The sequence below is a fragment of the Geotrypetes seraphini genome, chromosome 7 (assembly GCF_902459505.1).
Source record: "Geotrypetes seraphini chromosome 7, aGeoSer1.1, whole genome shotgun sequence".
NCBI classification, from domain to species: Eukaryota; Metazoa; Chordata; class Amphibia; order Gymnophiona; family Dermophiidae; genus Geotrypetes; species Geotrypetes seraphini.
The window spans coordinates 54,608,005-54,627,266 of record NC_047090.1 but is presented as its reverse complement, the minus strand read 5'-3'; the positions used below and the strand labels follow the sequence as shown (position 1 = coordinate 54,627,266).

The 19,262-nt window shown below is 46.0% G+C and overlaps 1 protein-coding gene across 1 annotated transcript in view; it reads left to right on the top strand.

Annotated features, from left to right (window-relative positions):
• DNM1L (dynamin 1 like) overlaps nt 1–19,262 on the top strand; it is a 245,696-nt gene that overhangs the window by 126,089 nt on the left and 100,345 nt on the right. The window contains exon 7 of the mRNA XM_033953060.1: nt 3,170–3,290. Coding sequence (XP_033808951.1) covers nt 3,170–3,290 — 121 coding nt within the window. The remainder of the gene's footprint in view (nt 1–3,169; nt 3,291–19,262) is intronic.

Here is a 19,262-nt window from a genome sequence, read left to right as displayed (position 1 = left end):
TTGGCCTGTGGTTACTCTTTTATCCTTTTTTTCTTTAGCTGCATCAAAGTCAGAATTGGTATCCTGGTGTCATGAATTTTCATTGGCAGTTATCAAAAGATGTTTATTTTCCCCTTAATTTTAACAAACCCATCCTCCTTGATCTGTTGATTGCAGCAGTGGCCCTGAGGTTGGGAGCTATGTATGAGTACTAGGATTCCTTCTAGAAACTTGCATTATGGATATTAATCGTTGTTCTTCTCCGTCCCCTAACCTCAGCTGACATAGCGTGTGGAATATCTGTTTTAGGGGTCAAAGTAAAAAGACCACCTGAGTTGTGGTACAAGAAAGTCCAACAACAATGCAAACAATCCAGGTAGGGTTACAGCAAATACAACAATAGAAAATCAACAAATGAATGCAAAGCCCACAGGAGAAAAGAATACATCGGTAAGCTTTCAACGAACTAGAGAACCTCCTACAATATGGGCCAAAACTGGAGCACAAAGAGTCACTCTCCTGGAGAACTAACCCTGGCTGCAATAATCTTTTTTTGAAATGATGAACCCAGTTCCCCACGCACACTTGCAACCATTCCATCAGACAACATCCAACAAAGCATACCATACTAACCACACCAAATAGACCCCTGACATACCCCAGGCACATGCCAACTATACCGACTTGAGAGTAAGCAAACAGGATCGAACCCCTGGGATCCAGCATAGCAGAGTCACAGCTGGGCAACGGAGACAAGCCGCCTCAGCCGCTATCCAGAACGTTCGCCACAAACAAATATAGTCATTTATCGCTAGATAGTGCTGAATGATGGGTTTGGATTTCAAAAGCAGCATCCTCCAGCATTTTCTGAAGCAACTGTTGAAAGGAGGTGGGGTCGATTCCACCCAATGCTGCACCAAGAGCTTTTTCACCAACAGGAGAGCAGTGTACAGAAACTTCCTAAGTGGAAGAGCAAATCCCCCTTGAAGTAGCTCCCTCTGATCCCCTAAAAGGTACCTACCGCCCAACCAATCCATCGAGGAAGGGGAGAACCTTAAGCCAGACGGCCACATGAGGGCATTCCAAAAACATGTGAACCTAGATACCCATGGCTCTCTGGCAGTGGGAGCAAGTAGCAGCATCCCAAAGACCCATAGCCTTACCCTGAGCTCTAGAAATATAAGCACGGTGCAAGATTTTAAATTGCATTTCTTTAAGGTCTGTGGATCCACCTAAAAGAAAAATATTGGCAAACAGATCCAAAAATTGGGCTCTGTTGTATTCAGTTGCCAGATCCCTGGACCACAGACCAGCCACCCTCTCTAAGGATGGAGTTGTAGGGGCAAGCTTAAGGACCCGGTACCACGTGGCTAACTTGTTCATCTGAAAGAGTATCAATACCAGTTGTGTGTCTAATTGGCCAAGAGACCACTGCTCCACCCACTGGCAGTCTAGTGAAGAGTAGTAATGTCGTATCTGTAAGTAGACCCAAAACTGTGTAGCGAGGAGCTCCCATCAGGACTGTAACAGAGAAAAAGTGGGAAAAACCCCCATACCCTCTTCAGAAAGGTGTCGCAGACTGACACAGCCCCAGGACTCCCATGATTGGAACCCGGAGATGCCCATCCCCGGAGAGAAGTCAACATTCCCCACCAAGGGTAGGAAAGGAAATGCCTGAGGGGAGCACTGCTGTCTCCTCCGCCACCACCGCCACACCAGGAGTAAAGGTGTCAAAAATTGGAACCGAGAACCAGCCCCCAATACAGCCCGCGGCGGTACATGCAATAAGGATAAGAAAGAATAGGGAGTGCACCACACAGTCATCCACCCAGTTGGAGAAGATTTATAGCATCCTGTGATACCCTCATGTACGAACCACATCAATGAGGCCACATTGAATAGGCGAATATCTGGGAGATTCAATCCACCCAACCGCTTGTCTAGTGTCAAAGTAACAAAACTGATTCGAGCTGCCTTGTTAATGCCAGAGAAAGGAAAGAAGAATGGATTTAAAAGCCCGTTCATCTTTAGTGGTAATCCAGCCTGTAGCGGATATAGGAGTTTAGGTAATAAGACCATCTTAAACAAAGTTACCTGGACCCAGAGGGAAAGCGGTAAATCCTTCCATTTTACACAAAGAGTACAGATAGCCTCAATATGATGAAGAACATTGTATTGATACATAATTTTAGTATTGACACTCAAGTAGACTCCCAGATAGCGTATTGGTTTCCTGACTGGGGGAATAGGTAAATCGTCATGCCATCGCTTTTGCCACTCGGAAGCCAAAGGGAACAATTCAGATTTGGCACAGTTAACTCGTAGGCCTGAGATGTTCCCAAAGTCCTGCACAATAGTAAGACCAATGGTAGATGTAAGTGGGCCTGTTAAGTTAAGGTGACTTTCCCGGGAGCCTACTTTGATACCCATAATACTAGGGTCCGATTATATCTTAACCACCAATGGTTCAATAGCAAGAAGAAAAAGAAGTAGGGACTGTATAGTTTTGTTATATTCTAGAATTTTAATTGTACACTTCTCCCTCCCGTATTCATGATTTCAGCAATCGCGGTTTTTAGCATGCTGGCTCCTCCCCCCCCCCCCCCCAAATTACATCAGCTTGCATAGAGAAATTGCTGATTCCAAGCATTTACAGAGAAAATCGCCGATTCCCAGCACTTTCTTCACCGTGTTTTGCCTCTCCTTCAGGAACAGGTCAGGTCTCACACCATGTTGTTTGCAGTTTCACCATGGTTTTTAATAGAATAACATATTAAAAAGTTATTTGCGGTTTTTCTTTATTTGCGGGTCTATTAATCCCCTATCACAGCGAATACGGAGGGAGAAGTGTACTTTAATAAGCACTCCACAGAAAAATAGAACAACCTTACCTCCCCTCTTCGTAACCTGAGTGCTCTTCAACCCTTCCGTAAACAGCTGAAAACCTGGTTATTCTTAAAAACCTAACATTCCCTCCTCATTTGACATCCTAGCCCTCTAACTTCCCTCTTTCCTCTGATCTTCATCTAACCCTTTCCTTGGAGTTCCTTTCTCATTACTATTCCTGTAAACCGTGCCGAGCTCCACGACTGTGGAGATGGTGCGGTATATAAACCTAAGGTTTAGTTTAGTTTAAAAAGTTGTAATACTGTATGAGTTAAAGTTGTTTGGGTTTGCTTCTACCATACAGGTCGAAGGACTCTTGCTGTCATCACAAAGCTAGACTTGATGGATGCTGGCACTGATGCAATGGACGTACTGATGGGACGGGTAATTCCAGTTAAACTTGGAATTATTGGAGTGGTGAACAGGTGGGTGAAGAACTAGTTATCTCTATCATTAAATTTTTTAAAGGCTCGTAGTTTAGATACTGTGCTCCCTTTGGATGGCAGCTTGAATTATTAAGGATTTTGTCATTTTATTTCTTTTTTTGTTCTATATGAAAGCCTCAGGGCAGATGACAAGAATTTGAATGGGCATTGAAATTAATTTACTCAGTCTCTCTTATATGGCTCATTAGTGGTTATTGATAGGCCAGTGCAAGGAAAGCTTGCTCTGGGATGGCTCAGTCTCTCTGCTGGGCAGTGGTGTCACCAAACAGAAATATTTGGAGTGGCAGCAGGGTGGTAAGCTAGGTATGAAAGGCAAGCCAAAGTGACATATCTAAACATCATACACCTCTCTCCCCAACTCCCTTTTGGGTCATTCCATATCAAGTGGACCAGGGGGGTCCATGCTTGATCTCCTCCAAATTGAATAAAGTTTTATGTTGATGCTTCCTAGGGCTGGATATCTATTGATTTGAGACTTAGAGGCAGCTGAATGGAAGTCACCTTTAGAGTACCACACTCTGCATAACACAAAACAGCTGCTTTGTCTAGGTGTTGCAGTCCTACAAAACCTGTCAGAGGACTGAAATTTTTTGGATCAATACAACTCTTGATACTAAGAGCTAAATGCGCTAAAGTCAGTCAGTAATACCGACTTGATCACAGTTGGCCGATTCTCTGGCTGATTGTGGACCAGCGATCGATGCGCTACCAAGTTTGCATGCAAACCTGACCTGCATGCAAACCGGTAAGTGATTTGACACATGTGCAGAGCCCTAACAGCAGTGACAGGGGAAGCAGCCTCCTGTCTTTGCTGTTAGGGCTTTCTTTTTTTTTTTAATGACACAGATGTTATGCATGTGACACACACACAATCTGCCCCTTAAAAAAAAAAAAAATAAAGCCCTCACCCCATGGCTGATGGCCCTCACCAATGACCCCTCCCCCCCCTCAAACACACAGTAGCCTGGCCGAATATCCCTGTGCCATGCCTAACCCAGTCCTGGAACCCTGCGCCTCTGACCTCCCCCAACTATCCCCTACCCTTCCCCTTTCCTCCTGAAAAAAAAAGGCAGGAGGAATGCCCACTCCCTCCTACCATCGAATGCTCCCCCAGCACCCCCCCCCTTGTATCTTTGCTAGACATTGAGAGCTGGAGGGAAGCACTGTAGCTCCAAGGCCTGCCCATGGAAAATGATGGACCTTCCCCTCGGTTAACCATGTGATGCACAGGGAGGAGTCTAAGATCCTGATTGGCTCAGACGCCTTGATGGCCCAAGGGGAGGGGCCTTAGGTGTCTGAGCCAATCAGGGCATTAGGCTCCTTCCTGTGCATCACATGGTGCACCAGGGAGGGGAAGGCCTGTCATTTTCCATGGGCGGGCCTTGGAGCTGGAGGGACCATGTTTCCCTCTAGCTCCTAATATCTACCAAAGGAATGGGGGGGGGGTGTTCAGGAGAGCATCCATTAGCAATTTTCTCTTGTGTGGGTGGTGGGGTGGCATGGCAGCTCAAACATCTCAGTGAAGTGACTGGAAGCAGAGGGCTTCTCCTAGACCAGCTAAACCTGAGAGGAGCTGAAGTAGGCAGCATCGGCACCATTTCCCCATCACAGGGTCTGTACATAAGAACTGCCATCTCCGGATCAGACCCATGGTCCATCGAGTCCGGCGATCCGCACACGCGGAGGCCCAGTCAGGTATACACCTGATGTAGTTTTAGTCACCCATATCCCTCTATGCCTCTCATAAGGAGATGTGCATCTAATTTGCCTTTGAATCCCAGCACAGTGGATTCCTTAATAACCTCCTTTGGGAGAGCATTCCAGGCGTCTACCACTCGCTGCGTAAAACAGAACTTCCTGACATTTGTCCTGGACTTGTCCCCCCTTAGCTTCAAACCATGTCCTCTTGTCCGTGTCGCGTTGGACAATGTAAATAATTTATTTTCCTGCTCTATTTTATCGATGCCCTTCAGCATTTTGAACGTCTCGATCATGTCCCCTCGCAGCCTCCTCTTCTCAAGGGAGAACAGTCCCAGTTTCTTGAGTCGTTCCTCATATTCCAAGTTCTCCATACCTCTTATTAACTTCGTTGCTCGACTCTGCACCCTCTCCAACAGTTTTATATCCTTCTTTAGGTTGGGAGACCAATGTTGGACACAGTATTCCAAGTGTGGTCTGACCATTGCTCTATAAAGCGGCATTATGACTTTCTCCGATCTACTCGTGATTCCTTTCTTTATCATGCCTAACATTCTGTTTGCTTTCATTGCCGCTGCCGCGCATTGTGCCGACGGCTTCAGGGTCCTGTAAATAAGGCTGTGACAGCCTGTGAGAAAAATCAGGGAGGAGGGTGTCTTCAAAAGCTGTTTTTGACTGTTTCTATGACTAAGGCCTTTGTCCCTCCCCCTAAAATCTTTTTGATGTTTTTGGTCAGCCCTGAGTGATTTTAAGCTGTTTTTTATGCTGAAATTCACCTGCGGCAGCCATCTTGAATTTTCCTGATTTTTATTTTTTCCCTACGTTCTCAAACTTCTACAAAACATCTTGTTTTGCTTCCCAAGTGCTAGGGACAGAGTCCTCTGACTCAAAAACCTCTATATCATGCCTTGTTTGTGAAGGATAGGTGGTATAAGAGCGCCCTTGGGCCACATGAGGGGTTGAGCCAAGCGAGGAGGCGGGAACTTCAAGTTTAACTCCTATGTGGCCTCCGGTGCATGACAAATGGCTCTTTGGGGATTGAAAATTTCCCCAGGAGCCTCGAAACAGCGTGGTGCTCCAAAACCGAAGAAGCGGTGTCTCCTCCCTTTTAAAGGGGATGGAGAGTTGCCTGCTAAGGCTTTTACACCAGGTTTGTTAATCTGCTCTGGCAGATGTATGCGTATGGCCAAAATAGGCTATTTAGGTCCACTGTAGAGCAATCTTTGGTGCACTCCTCTAAGAATCTTCTGTACATACTTCTGTGAGAGCGGAGCTCCTTCCTGACTCTGATTGTCAGACAGGAATTTGGGAGAAAAAAGTTAAATCTTGACCCGTTTATTGTCACAAAGCAAGGCTTCCATGATGGGAGATTCGGCCTCCTATATTGAGAATCAGGATGAAATCCCGGCTGCAGACCTGGGTGAGGATCCCTATAAACGGCAGCTGTTCACATCTTCAGCCCTGCATCTTCAGGAGGGGACACAGGATAAAAAAACTCCCAAGCCAAACTGACAGACAACTCATCGTTATGAATTGTCTGACGGACAATGCGTCGTTATGAATTGTCTGTCAGTTTGGTTTGGGAGTTTTTCATCCTGTGTCCCCTCCTGAAGAAGCCAACCACGAAATCCGGGTTTGGGGGTCGGAGATATTGAGACAGCAACTGGTATATTGTAATTTAAGCATGTACCCGGAGCAGTTAGAGTACCAGTAATGCTACTCTGCATATCAGATAAGTATGCTTTGTAATCATTTAGAGCAGGGGTGCCCACACTTTATGGGCTTGCAAGCTACTTTTATAATGACTAAGTCAAAATGATCTACCAACAATAAAATTAAAAAAAAACACAAAGCACACTGAAAGGCAGAGAAAATGTTAATTATTCATATTCCGGGTTTTTTCAAAGAGGTCACAGCAGATGACTCTATGCAATGTCACCTCAGTAACAAAATACAAAAATAGACAAATACACCCCCTCCCTTTTTACTAAACCACAATAGTAGGTTTTAGAACAGTGAGTTACGCTGAATGCTCGTGCTGCTCTCAATGCTCATAGGCTCCCTGCGCTAAAAAACACTATTGCGGTTTAGTAAAAGGGAGCCAAAGTGCAAAATATAGACAGCGGATATAAATTCTCAAAACCGACACATTTTGATCACTAAATTGAAAATAAAATCATTTTTCCTACCTTTGCTGTTTGGTGATTTCATGAGTCTCTGGTTGCACTTTCTTCTTCTGACTGTGCATCCAATCTTTCTTCCTTTCTTTCAGCCTGTATATTTCCTCTCCTCCAAACCTCATTACCTCCCCCAACTTTTTCTTTCTATCTCCCTGTTCCCCCTTCTTTCTATCTCCCTGTCTGCCCCCCTTTCTTTCTTTCTCCGTGCCCTCCCCCAAGCTACTCGGTTTGCTGCCACCGCCATCGGGGAACAGCCCCCAAGCCACCGCCGTCCCAAGTTTTCCCTGCAGAAGCGTCGCGCTGACCAGCATTCCGCTCCCTGACGTCAATTCTGACGTAGGAGAGGAAGTTCCAGGCCAACAAGGCATTTCTTCTCATTCCATTCAGCCTGAGCCCCATCTCTCCTTGATCCAGCATTTCCCTTCTGTGTCTGTCAATTACCATTCCACCTATTTTCCAGCATCACCTTTCTTTGTGTCCATCTCACCTATATCCCTATCTCACCACTTTTTCAGAATCTTCATTTGTCTCTGTCCTTGTCTTTACCCCATGTTCACCATTTGCCCTTTCAATGTCTTTATCTCCCCCCCCCCACACACACACTTTTTCAGCATTACTACTATGTCTCTATTTCACCTCCTCTTCATGTCCCCTCTGTATCTCTATCCTTATTCAGTAGGTCCTGCTTACTCTTTCTCTTCTTTGTGTCATTTTCAGCTTTCCCCCCTTTTCCTTTGTTAATGCACCCTGTAGCCAGAATCTTTCCACCCTCCCTCCACTCCGGCTCAGCCCAGTATGAAATATTTCCTTTTGTTTCCCTCCCCTCTCTCTTTCTCTCTCTCTTCTCCTCCCTCACCCACGAGTCCTGCATCTGGCTCTCTCCCTTCTACCTGCACCTGGCAACACCCCCCTGCTCCGCGGCTCTCTTCAGCAACTCGTCAGCAGTGGTGATCAAGACAAGCTGCCGACATCGAGGCCTTCCCTCTACGAGTCCTGCCTTTGTGGAAAAAGGAAGTTGAAACAAGCGGGACTCGCAGAGGGTAGGCCTCGACGTCAGAAGCTTGTGTCGATCGCTGCTGCTGAGTTGCCGAAGAGAGCCGCGGAGCAGGGGGTGTGGCCGGAAGCAGGTAGAAGGGAGAGGGCTGCTGGAAGAGGTAGAAGTTCCGGATTATGACACCGACCCGGGCCAGGATGATTTCTTTTTCAGGCTGTTGCTGCTGCCGGCGCCACGCCACCTCGTGCCCTCTCCCCCCCCCCCCGAAATGACAAAAACAGCCTAATGCCCAGCGTCGGCGTCTTTGACGTCGGGGAGAGGAAGGCTGATAGGCCCGGTAGATCGGGACGGCAACATGAGTCTATCACAGAGCTCGGGATGGGCTCTGCGATCGATTCACGTTGCCTTCCTGAGCTACCGGTCGATCGCGATCGACGCGTTGGGCACCCCTGATTTAGAGCATAGCAACATCATTGTATTTTTAAGCAGGTGGCGGAGACTGTGAACAAGCAATGATGGTTTCCAATATAACTGACTCCGTGATTCTTCACTAGAATTTGGTTATGGGTCTGAGCGTTCACATAGAAGCCTATTCTCATGCGATGATTCAAGAAATTTAATGCTGGTTTAGATATTAAGGTGATGTGAGTTGGAGATTATCTTTATAGACCAGGGGTGCCCACACTTTTTGGGCTTGCGAGCTACTTTTAAAATGACCAAGTCAAAATGATCTACCAACAATAAAATTTAAAAAAAACACAACGCACACTGTACGCATAGAAAATGTTAATTATTCCAGGGTTTTTCAAAGAGGTCAAAGCAGATGACTCTATGCACTATCACCTCAGTAACAACCATACAAAAATACCCCCTCCCTTTTTACTAAACCACGATAGCAGTTTTTAGAGCGCAGGGAGCTGCGCTGAATGCCCAGCGCTGCTCTCGACGCTCATAGGCTCCCTGCGCTAAAAAACTCTATTGCAGTTTAGTAAAAGGGGACCTTAGTGTAAAATATAGACAGCAGATATAAATTCAGACACATTTTGATCACTAAATTTAAAATAAAATCATTTTTCCTACCTTGTCTGGTGATTTCATGAGTCTCTGGTTGCACTTTCTTCTTCTGACTGTGCATCCAATCTTTCTTCCCTTCTTTTAGCCTGTATGCTTCCTCTCCTCCAGACCTCGTTCCCTCCCCCAACTTTTCCTTCCTCTCTCCCTGCCCTTTCTTTCTCTCTGCCTCCCTTTCTTTTTTTTCTGTTTCTCTTCTTTCCTTCTGTCTCCCTGCCTGCCCTTTTTCTTTCTTTCTCCCTGCCCTCCCCCAAGCCACTGCCATTGCCATCGGGGACCAGGACTCAAACGCCACCAATAACAGGCCCCAAGCTCTCCCTGCTTCAGCCAACCAGCATTCCTCTCCCCGACGTCAATTCTGCCGTCGGGAAGAGGAAGGCTGATCAGCCCAAGATCGTGATCAACCTATTGGGGGAAATGCTGCCAGGTCCTGCCTTCGCGGAAACAGAAAGTAGGCAGGACCCGGCAGGAAGAAGAACAAATGCTTCACTAACCTGTCTCCTGCATTAGCCCGTAGCGAACGCTTGCTTCAGGGCTCTCAACATGTGCATGCCGGCTTCCCTTCCCCCCCCCCCGGGACATAACTTCTGGTTTCGGAGGGAAGAGAAGGGAAGCCGGTACGCACACCTTAGAGCCACGGAGCATAAGTTCGCTACGGGCTGAAATCTCCAAGCCGGTATTTTTGGAGGGGGTTTATCTGCTGTTATCTGCTGCTGCCGCTGTTATCTGCAGCGGCGGCAGCAGCAGCAGATAACAGCTGGGCGGATCGCCCAGCTAAAAGGCCCTAGAGAACACTGGAGAGGAAGGCTGATCGGCCCGGTAGATCAGGACGGCAACACGAGTCTATCACGTAGCCCGGGATGGGCTCCGCGATCGACTCACGTTGCCTTCCTGAGCTACTGGTCGATTGCGATCGACGTGTTGGGTACCCCTGTTATAGACCATAACACAGTGTTCTCCCTAGGGCCTTTTAGCTGCTGTGGTTCATGGTTTGGTACAAAAGAGTGGTCCTGTAATATCTCAGAACTATGGGACCCTGCTCCTTCTTAGATGTGCACAGACCCCAGGGGAAGGCTGGGCTCTTAGGGTGATGAGAGAGAAATTTACCACATTTAAAGAATACAACTAAAGTGTTGTGAATTGCTAATTGTGTTCTATCTTGGAAAGTGGGAGGCGTAACTTCTCCAATTAAAAGAGATCCAAGATATTGGTTGCCCTAAGGTGGCATATGGGCGATATAGCATGTCTGCAAGAAAAACAGAAGATTATTTGATAGTGCTCATCTTAAATTAAAGCGCAGCTGGGTAGGCCAAGTCTTATTCTTCATCTACTGGTAGACATGGAGGTGTGGCAGTTTTAGTTAGGAAATATACAGTAAGATCTTGGCAAGACAGAGCTTGAATCTCCAATACATGATGTGCCTAGGAAATGACATCCAGAAATACTGCCTTAGCAGGGAGGTCTTTCAGAATGGACTTACATAATAACATAAAAATAGTCTTACTGGGTCAGACCAATGGCCCATCAAGTAAAAAAAGAAGAAAAAAACCAGGTGATTTTTCAAACCCTCCCCTAACACTAGCCTGGACTAGCAGCAGTACCGCTCTCTCCTTATTGTAATTTGCCTGACTGCTGCCGTAGCTTTATCGAGTCAATTCCCTTCTACAGCCTCGGGGATTTTGCTAGGCCGCCCCCACCTCCGATGATGCAACTTCCTTCTTCTTCAGAGGTGGGACGGCCTAGCAGAGGCACCGAGGCTGCTGGAGGGAATTGACTCGATAAAACGAGGGCAGCAGTCAGGCAAATTATAATAAGGAGAGAGCAGTGCTGCGGTTAGTCCAGGCTAGTGTTACAGGGTGGGTTTGAAAAATCGCCTGGTTTTTTGTTTTTTTTTTTGGGGGGGGGTTAACTTTATTTGGCCGGAGTCGAACACAGAACTTCAGACTGTGCCGAGTCAGGCTGGGGAATTTCCAAGCCGGTAAGAGCCTGTTAATCGGGAGGGGGGAGTGGTGCCAATGGACCTGGGAGATAAGAGGAAGGGGTGCTGATAGGAGGCGAGGAAAAGAGGAGAGGAGGGAGTGGTGCTGCTAGATCTGGGAGGTGAGTGTGTAAGGTACTGCTTCTAGCCAGAGGGGAGGGAAAGGGAAGGGAGAGGAGCCCTGCTAGTTGGACAGGAGAGGTGCTTCTGGCCCTGGGGGTGGAAAGGAGAGGTGTTGCAGCTAGTCAGTGGGGGAAACGGAAGTAGAGAGGAGGGGAGGGAGAGGTGCTGTTGGAGCTGAGTGATGGAGGGAGGCGAAAGGGAGAGGTGCTGTTGGAGCTGAGTGGTGGAGGGAGGCGAGAGAGGTGCTGCTGGACTTAAAATGGAAGAGGGAAAGCTGCAGCAGGACTGAGGGAAGAGCAGGGGAGGAGAGTGAGAGGGGATGAGGGAAGAGAAATGCTGCTGCTGCACCCAGTTGGGGAGAGAGAGGGAAGGAGGGAGAAGGAAGATCAGGAAGGGAGAGGATCGAAAAGATAGATGCCAAGACCATGAAAGGGAGGGAAAGGAAAAGCGATACTAGGCCATGGAGGGAGATGTCAGGGCATGGGGGAGGAAAGGGAAAATAAGGAGACAAATGCCAGACCAGAGGGAAAGGAAGAAGAGGTGCCAGTGCAGAGAAGGAGAGATAGGAGAGGAAAGCGATGCCAGGGCATGGGGGGAGGGAAGGGAAGGAGATAGAAATACCAGATCATGGGGTGGAGTGGGAAGGAAGGAAAGGAGAAGAGAGAGATGCCAGAGCATAGGGGAAGGGGTGAAGACAGAAAAATGGAGAGGGGATGAAGCTGAAATAAATCATGTACAAAGGAGAGAAAAGGCACAGGATATACAGTTTACTGAAAGGACATAAAAAGAAGGGAATATGCCGTATGGAAGAGAGAGAGCGGACACTGGATGGAAAGGGCACATAGAGGGTGGACAGTGAATGGAAGGGGCAGAGAGAGGGTGGACAGTAGATGGAAGGGGTAGAGAGAGAGCAGAGGCTGGGTGGAAGGGGCAAAGATAGAGGACAGATGTTGCTTGGAAGGGAGAGAGGACAAACGTATAGAAAGAAAAGAGCGAAGAGAAGATGATTTAAAGCAGAAACTACAAAAGGTAGAAATAATTTTGTTGTTGTTGCTTTATAAATAGGAAATTGAAATAAGGCAATTTCTTTTGGACTAAACCCCTTTCCTCAGGTCAGAACAGGATACCATAACAGCTGTATACTGTACTATCTTGAAGAAAGATTTGGCCTTTGAAAGCTAAATTGAAAATGGATTAGTCCAATAAAATGGTATTTTCTTATTTCTTGTTGTTTGTTTTATTTCTATTTGTTAATTTTTGAAGTGGTGATTGTTATGTTATATTTTGCACAGTATTAGGGGACATGTGTCACTGTTTCTGTGGTGCTGCATTAGTTTAACTTTTGTCTACGTATTTCTATTTTTAGTTTGTGATTATTCCATATTGGGCGAGAGTGTGTTTCTGTGTTCTGTTTGTATGAAAAAGACATGGTTTTCTATTAGCATCGACTGTGCAGGATCTGGTTTGTTTAGTTTTACAATGCGTGTGTTGGTGTTCTAGTGCTCACTGCTGTGTTTAAAATGCTGTCTTTACCTGGGTGCACCTTTGTATGGCTAAAAATAACTTTTTTATATAGAGGAGGGGGTTGTTAAAAAATGATAAGTATTGACTGTCATATATACTAGGTACGCCACTGGATTTAATGACCCTATTCTAATTACCAAATTTCCCTATCCCGCCCCACCCGGCTACTTTTTCATGCCACCCAGCTGGAAAAAATTTCTGGGGAGAACACTGATAACACATTTACAGGGGTACCTCAGGACAAATGTAGCACCTAATTGCAATGCCTGGAGTCTTAACATGAAATCCTTCTCTTCTGTGTGGAACGAGATACATCAGGGTATATTCTTACAACATTTGACATAAAAGGAACATCTTTATATTTGAAAAAGTTTTAACATCCATTCCCTGTCTGAATCTATAGCGAACTGTACCAGCAACGTAGCTGTAACCTGAGATTCAGTTTCCGACCTCTCTAAGAAATTAGTTAAATCCAAACGATCAGCAAATAGATTCTGCTGGTTAGGATTTGGGGATTTAACTCTCCTGGGTAGGTAATAAATTTTTGAGAGGTGAATATGAAGTCTGATACCTTTAAAACTTCAGTTAAGTATTTTTTAAACATGTCATGTGCTGATACAGGAAAAACTTTTGGGAAATTTATAATCCGCAGATTACATTTCTTAGTGGCATTCTCCAGCATTTCTAACTTGAAATGGAGATTCCCACTATCCTTAACCCAAGTTAAGGCTTGAGTTTCAACAGCTTTTAATCTAGTCATGTTCATCCACTTTACTTTCAAGAGATGATACTTTATTCTTTATGTCCAAATTTTCTGATAAAACTGTCATATACTGTAATGAAAGTTGCTGAATTTGAGTTCCCAAGGAGAGTTGCAGACTTGATATTGCCTCCCATAGCATTTCCATGTTGAATACCTTTGGCCTTTGCATAGATGTAACAACATTTCCTGAGTCCTCTCTAAGAGACAAAGTACCTGTGGACACAGCAGGGTTCTCTTTGATCATCAAGGAAACTGCGGTAGCCTGTTGCATTCTACTCTCTGATTACAGCATGTTAGCAAAAAAGCCTCCTCTGCCCTTCATCCAGAGCAGCTATCTGCTCTCTGCTGGGTAAGTAGGGGAGCATCCTGGGCTGGTTCCACCTCTCTCTGCTCTACCATTGCCTTGGGGCAAATTGGAGGACTATGCTCCTCTGGCGACAAGGTGGTGCCCTCAAGGGAGAGACCAGATGCCTCAGCCTGTGTGTCTCCATGCCGAGGATCCCTCCAGTTGCAGTGTTCGGGCACCTCGCTCCATGTAGGCATCCATTGGCCCGGTCGCGGCAGCAGATTCCTCCAGGAACACCCAGATCTTAGATTTTCTTTTGACCATGAAACAGGGTCAAGCAAATAGTTTCCCGACAGAAACTCCAACGGCATCTCCATGGCAGCATTCAAGCCTCCATCTTTGGTAAACTCTTCTTCCTCAGTCTTCATCCGAATCCATTCTTTTTATATCCTTTTGAAGGTGCGACCTCCAGAATTGTACACCATATTCTAAATGAGATCTCACTAGAGTCTTATACAAGTGCATCAATACCTCCTTTTTCCTACTGGCCATACCTCTCCCTGTGCACCCTAGCATCCTTCTAGCTTTCGCTATCAACTTTTCGACCTGTTTAGCCTCCTTAAGATCATCACATACAATCGCACCCAAGTCCTGCTCTCATGTCGTGCATATAAATTCTTCACCCCCTAAACTGTACTGTTCCCTTGGGTTTTTGCATCCCAATTGCATGACCTTACATCTCTTAGCATTAAATTTTAGCTGCCAAATTTCAGACCATTCTTCAAGCTTCGCAAGGTCTTTCTTCATGTTTTTCACACTATCCTGGGTGTTTACTCTATTGCAGATTTTGGTATCATCCGCAAAGAGGCAAATCTTACTCGACAACCCTGCAGCAATAATGTTTATAAAAATGTTAAAAAGAACAGGCCCAAGAACAGAACCTTGAGGCACACCACTGGTAATATCCCTTTCCTCAGAGCAATCTCCATTGATCACTACTCTCTGTCGCCTTACACTCAACCAGTTTGGGACCCATCCCGAGGGCACTCAGTTTATTTATTCGACGTCTGTGTGGAATGCTGTCAAAGGCTTTGCTAAAATCTAAATACACCACATCTAGCACACTCCCTCTATCCAATTCTCTGGTCACCCAGTCAAAGAAATTGATTTAGCTTTGTCTCTAGTGAATCCATGTTGCCTCCGGATCTGTAATCCACAGAATTCCAGAAACTTGACTATTCTCTGTTTTAAAAGTGTTTCCATTAATTTGCTTACCACAGAAGTCAGACTTACCAGCCTTCCAGTAATTCCCTATTTCTTCCTCACTTCTACTTTTGTGGAGAGGGACCACATCTGCACTTCTCCAGTCCTCTGGTACCACTCCCGAGTCATTGAAAAGGTCAGTCAGCGGAGCCACCAGAACTTCCCTAAGTTCCTTCAGCACCCTTGGATGTACACCATTTGGTCCCATCGCTTTGTCTACCTTTATTTTAGCTAGCTCCTCATGAACACAACTTTCTGAAAATTAATCATGGTCTACCACTCCTCCATCCTTATTTGTTTCTCTTCTGTGGTCCTGCTCATGGCGCTTCAGCCATGAATACGGAACAGAAATATTTAAGCAATTCAGCCTTTTCTTTCAGCTTATACATATTTTTCCCCTTCACCTTTGATTCTCACAATGCCGAAGGATACACAGGACCTCGGAGTGGATATGGTCCTCAGGAGGCAGTTTGAAGCCCTGTCTCTAGGAGTTAAGGTGGTTCCTCTGCTTATTTCGTAGCACGTGCCAGCCATTCACTGCTGTGAACTCTGGATATGACGGTGGTTGAGCCATTGCCTCTGCTCGTGCTAGCAGGGGTGGACTATGTGGCTGTCGCACTTTATGTTGTAATTAGTGTCATGATGAGTGTGTCCACATATTCCATCTCTGGATCAGGCAATGGGCAGGTGATTCAATCTCCAAGGCTATGCTTAGCAGGCTCTCCTCAAAGAACATAAGCTTTTTGGCAAAGGCCTGAATGATCTTATGTCCAGTGTTCAAGATCATTGTTCCAAGTCCTTACCATACAGTAGACATCAAGTGGCTAGAAACCAGAATTGGAGCATCTTTTGGGGTTTCTGATGTTTTTCGCCATTACCTTAGGGGGCTCGTCTCGGAGAATCTTTCATGATTCCAGACAAAGATATTCCAGAAGCTCTAAAATACAGCCAATAAGTCACAATGACGCCAGGCTTCCAGCCGCCCTTCAGAATGTTGGAGGCTGGCTCTCAGCCTTTCTGGAAGCCTGGGAGACATATAATAACAGATCTTTGAGTCTTGGATATTAACAGAGAGGGTTACAAGATAGTTTGCATAACCTCTGTCTGGTTCGTGGATTCTCTGGCAAGCCGACCAGATTGGGCAACCCAAGTCCAGGCAAGATTAAACAGATTTCTGGATATTCAATCATAGAACCAGTTCCAGAAGAACACGGGCTAAGGCAGGAACTCGATATACTTTGCCATGCCCAAGAAAAATTTCGACAAAACTGGAGGCCCAGTCTGGATGTCAAGCATGTCAATGTGGCCTTGAGGGTACTGTGTTTCTGGATGGAGACAGTGAGATCTCATTGAAGCGGTCCAGCTGGGGGAGTTTCTGGCCTCCCTGGCTTATCTCCACATTCTAATTTTTCCAGCACACAGAAAGTTCCTGAGATTTCATGTGTTGGAGAATCGCTGTCAATTTTCAGCACTACAGTTTGGGCTAGCAGTGGTTTCCCGGACATTCACCAAGGTGAGGTTCGGAAAGCCAAAAGAGAGTATGAAGAGAAGCTAGCCAGGGAAGCAAGAAATTTCAAACCATTCTTCAGATATGTTAAAAGGAAGCAGCCGGCTAGAGAGGAAGTGGGACCGCTGGACGACGGAGACAGGAAGGGAGTGGTGAAGGAGGAGAAGGTAGTGGCAGAAAGGCTTAACATGTTCTTCTCGTCTGTATTTACAAACGAAAACACGTCCAACATGCCGGAACCTGAACAATTCTTCAACGGAAGTCAGGCAGAAAAATTAACATCCATAGAAGTGAGCCTTGAGGACGTTCGTAGGCAGATAGAAAAACTAAAAACTGACAAATTCCCGGGTCCGGATGGCATACATCCAAGGGTTCTGAAGGAATTAAAGGATGAGATAGCGGAACTACTTCAGAAAATTTGCAACTTATCCCTGAAAACAGGCGAGATCCCGGAAGATTGGAAGATAGCCAACGTTACGCCCATCTTTAAAAAGGGATCAAGAGGTGACCCGGGAAACTACAGGCCGGTGAGCCTGACTTCGGTTCCGGGGAAAATGGCAGAAGCACTGATAAAAGAAAACATCGACCAACATTTTGAAAAACATGAACTTCTGATAACCAGCCGGCATGGTTTCTGCAAGGGAAGATCGTGCCTAACGAACTTATTGCACTTCTTCGAAGGAATCAACAAACGGACGGACAAAGGAGACCCCATAGACATCGTATACCTAGATTTCCAAAAAGCCTTTGACAAGGTGCCCCATGAACGTCTACTCCGGAAACTGAAGAACCATGGGGTGGAAGGAGACGTACATAGATGGATCAGAAACTGGTTGGAGGGTAGAAAACAAAGGGTAGGAGTGAAGGGTCACTACTCCGACTGGAGGAGGGTCACGAGTGGTGTCCCGCAGGGCTCGGTGCTCGGGCCGCTGCTATTTAATATCTTCATAAATGATCTAGAAACAGGGACGAAGTGCGAGATAATAAAATTTGCGGACGACACCAAATTATTTAATGGAGCTCGGACTACAGAGGACTGCAAAAAGTTGCAAAGGGACTTAAACAAATTAGAAGAATGGGCGGCGAAATGGCAGATGAACATAAGAACATAAGCAGTGCCTCTGCTGGGTCAGACCAGAGGTCCATCGTGCCCAGCAGTCCGCTCTCGCGGCGGCCCAACAGGTGCAGTAATCCTCTATCTATACCCCTCTATCCCCTTTTCCAGTAGGTAATTGTCTAATCCTTTCTTAAACCCCATTACTGTACTCTGCCCTATCACGTCCTCTGGAAGCGCATTCCAGGTGTCCACCACACGTTGGGTAAAGAAGAACTTCCTAGCATTCGTTTTGAATCTGTCCCCTTCTATCTTTTCCGAGTGCCCTCTTGTTCTTTTATTTTTTGAAAGTTTGAAGAATCTGTCTCTCTCTACTTTCTCTATGCCCTTTATGATCTTGTAAGTTTCTATCAAATCCCCTCTAAGTCTCCTCTTCTCCAGAGAAAAGAGACCCAATTTCTCCAATCTCTCAGCGTATGAAAGGTTTTCCATACCTTTTATCAGACGTGTCGCTCTCCTCTGGACCCTCTCGAGTAACGCCATATCCTTCTTAAGGTATGGTGACCAAAATTGGACGCAGTATTCCAGATGCGGGCGCACCATCGCCCGATACAACGGCAGAATAACTTCTTTCGTTCTGGTCGCAATACCCTTCTTGATTATACCAAGCATTCTATTCGCTTTATTAGCGGCCGCTGCACACTGTGCCATCGGCTTCATTGTTGTGTCCACCATTACCCCCAAGTCCCTTTCCTGTATACTCTCCTTCAATAATATCCCTCCCATCGTATAGTTGTACCTCAAGTTTCTGCTTCCCATATGTAATACTTTACATTTCTCAACGTTGAACTTCATCTGCCACCTCGTCGCCCATTCCCCTAGCTTGTTCAAGTCCCTTTGCAATTCTTCGCAGTCTTCTATAGTCCGAGCACCACTAAAAAGTTTGGTGTCGTCTGCAAATTTTATTATCTCACACTTTGTCCCTGTTTCTAGATCATTTATGAATATATTAAATAGCAGTGGCCCGAGCACCGAGCCCTGCGGTACACCACTCGTGACCCTCCTCCAGTCAGAGTAGTGGCCTTTCACTCCTACCCTTTGCTTTCTACCTTCCAACCAGTTTCTGATCCATCTATGTACATCTCCTTCCACCCCATGGTTCTTCAGCTTCTGGAGTAGACGTTCATGGGGCACCTTGTCAAAGGCTTTTTGGAAATCTAGATATATGATGTCTATGGGGTCTCCTCTGTCCATTTGTTTGTTAACTCCCTCGAAGAAGTGCAGTAAGTTCGTTAGGCACGATCTACCCTTGCAGAAACCATGTTGACTGGTTATCAGTAGTTCGTTCCTTTCGAAATGTTCATCGATGTTTTCTTTTATCAGAGCTTCTGCCATTTTTCCCGGAACCGAGGTCAGACTCACTGGTCTGTAATTTCCAGGGTCTCCTCTTGATCCCTTTTTACATTACATTACATTACATTAGTGATTTCTATTCCGCTTGTACCTTGCG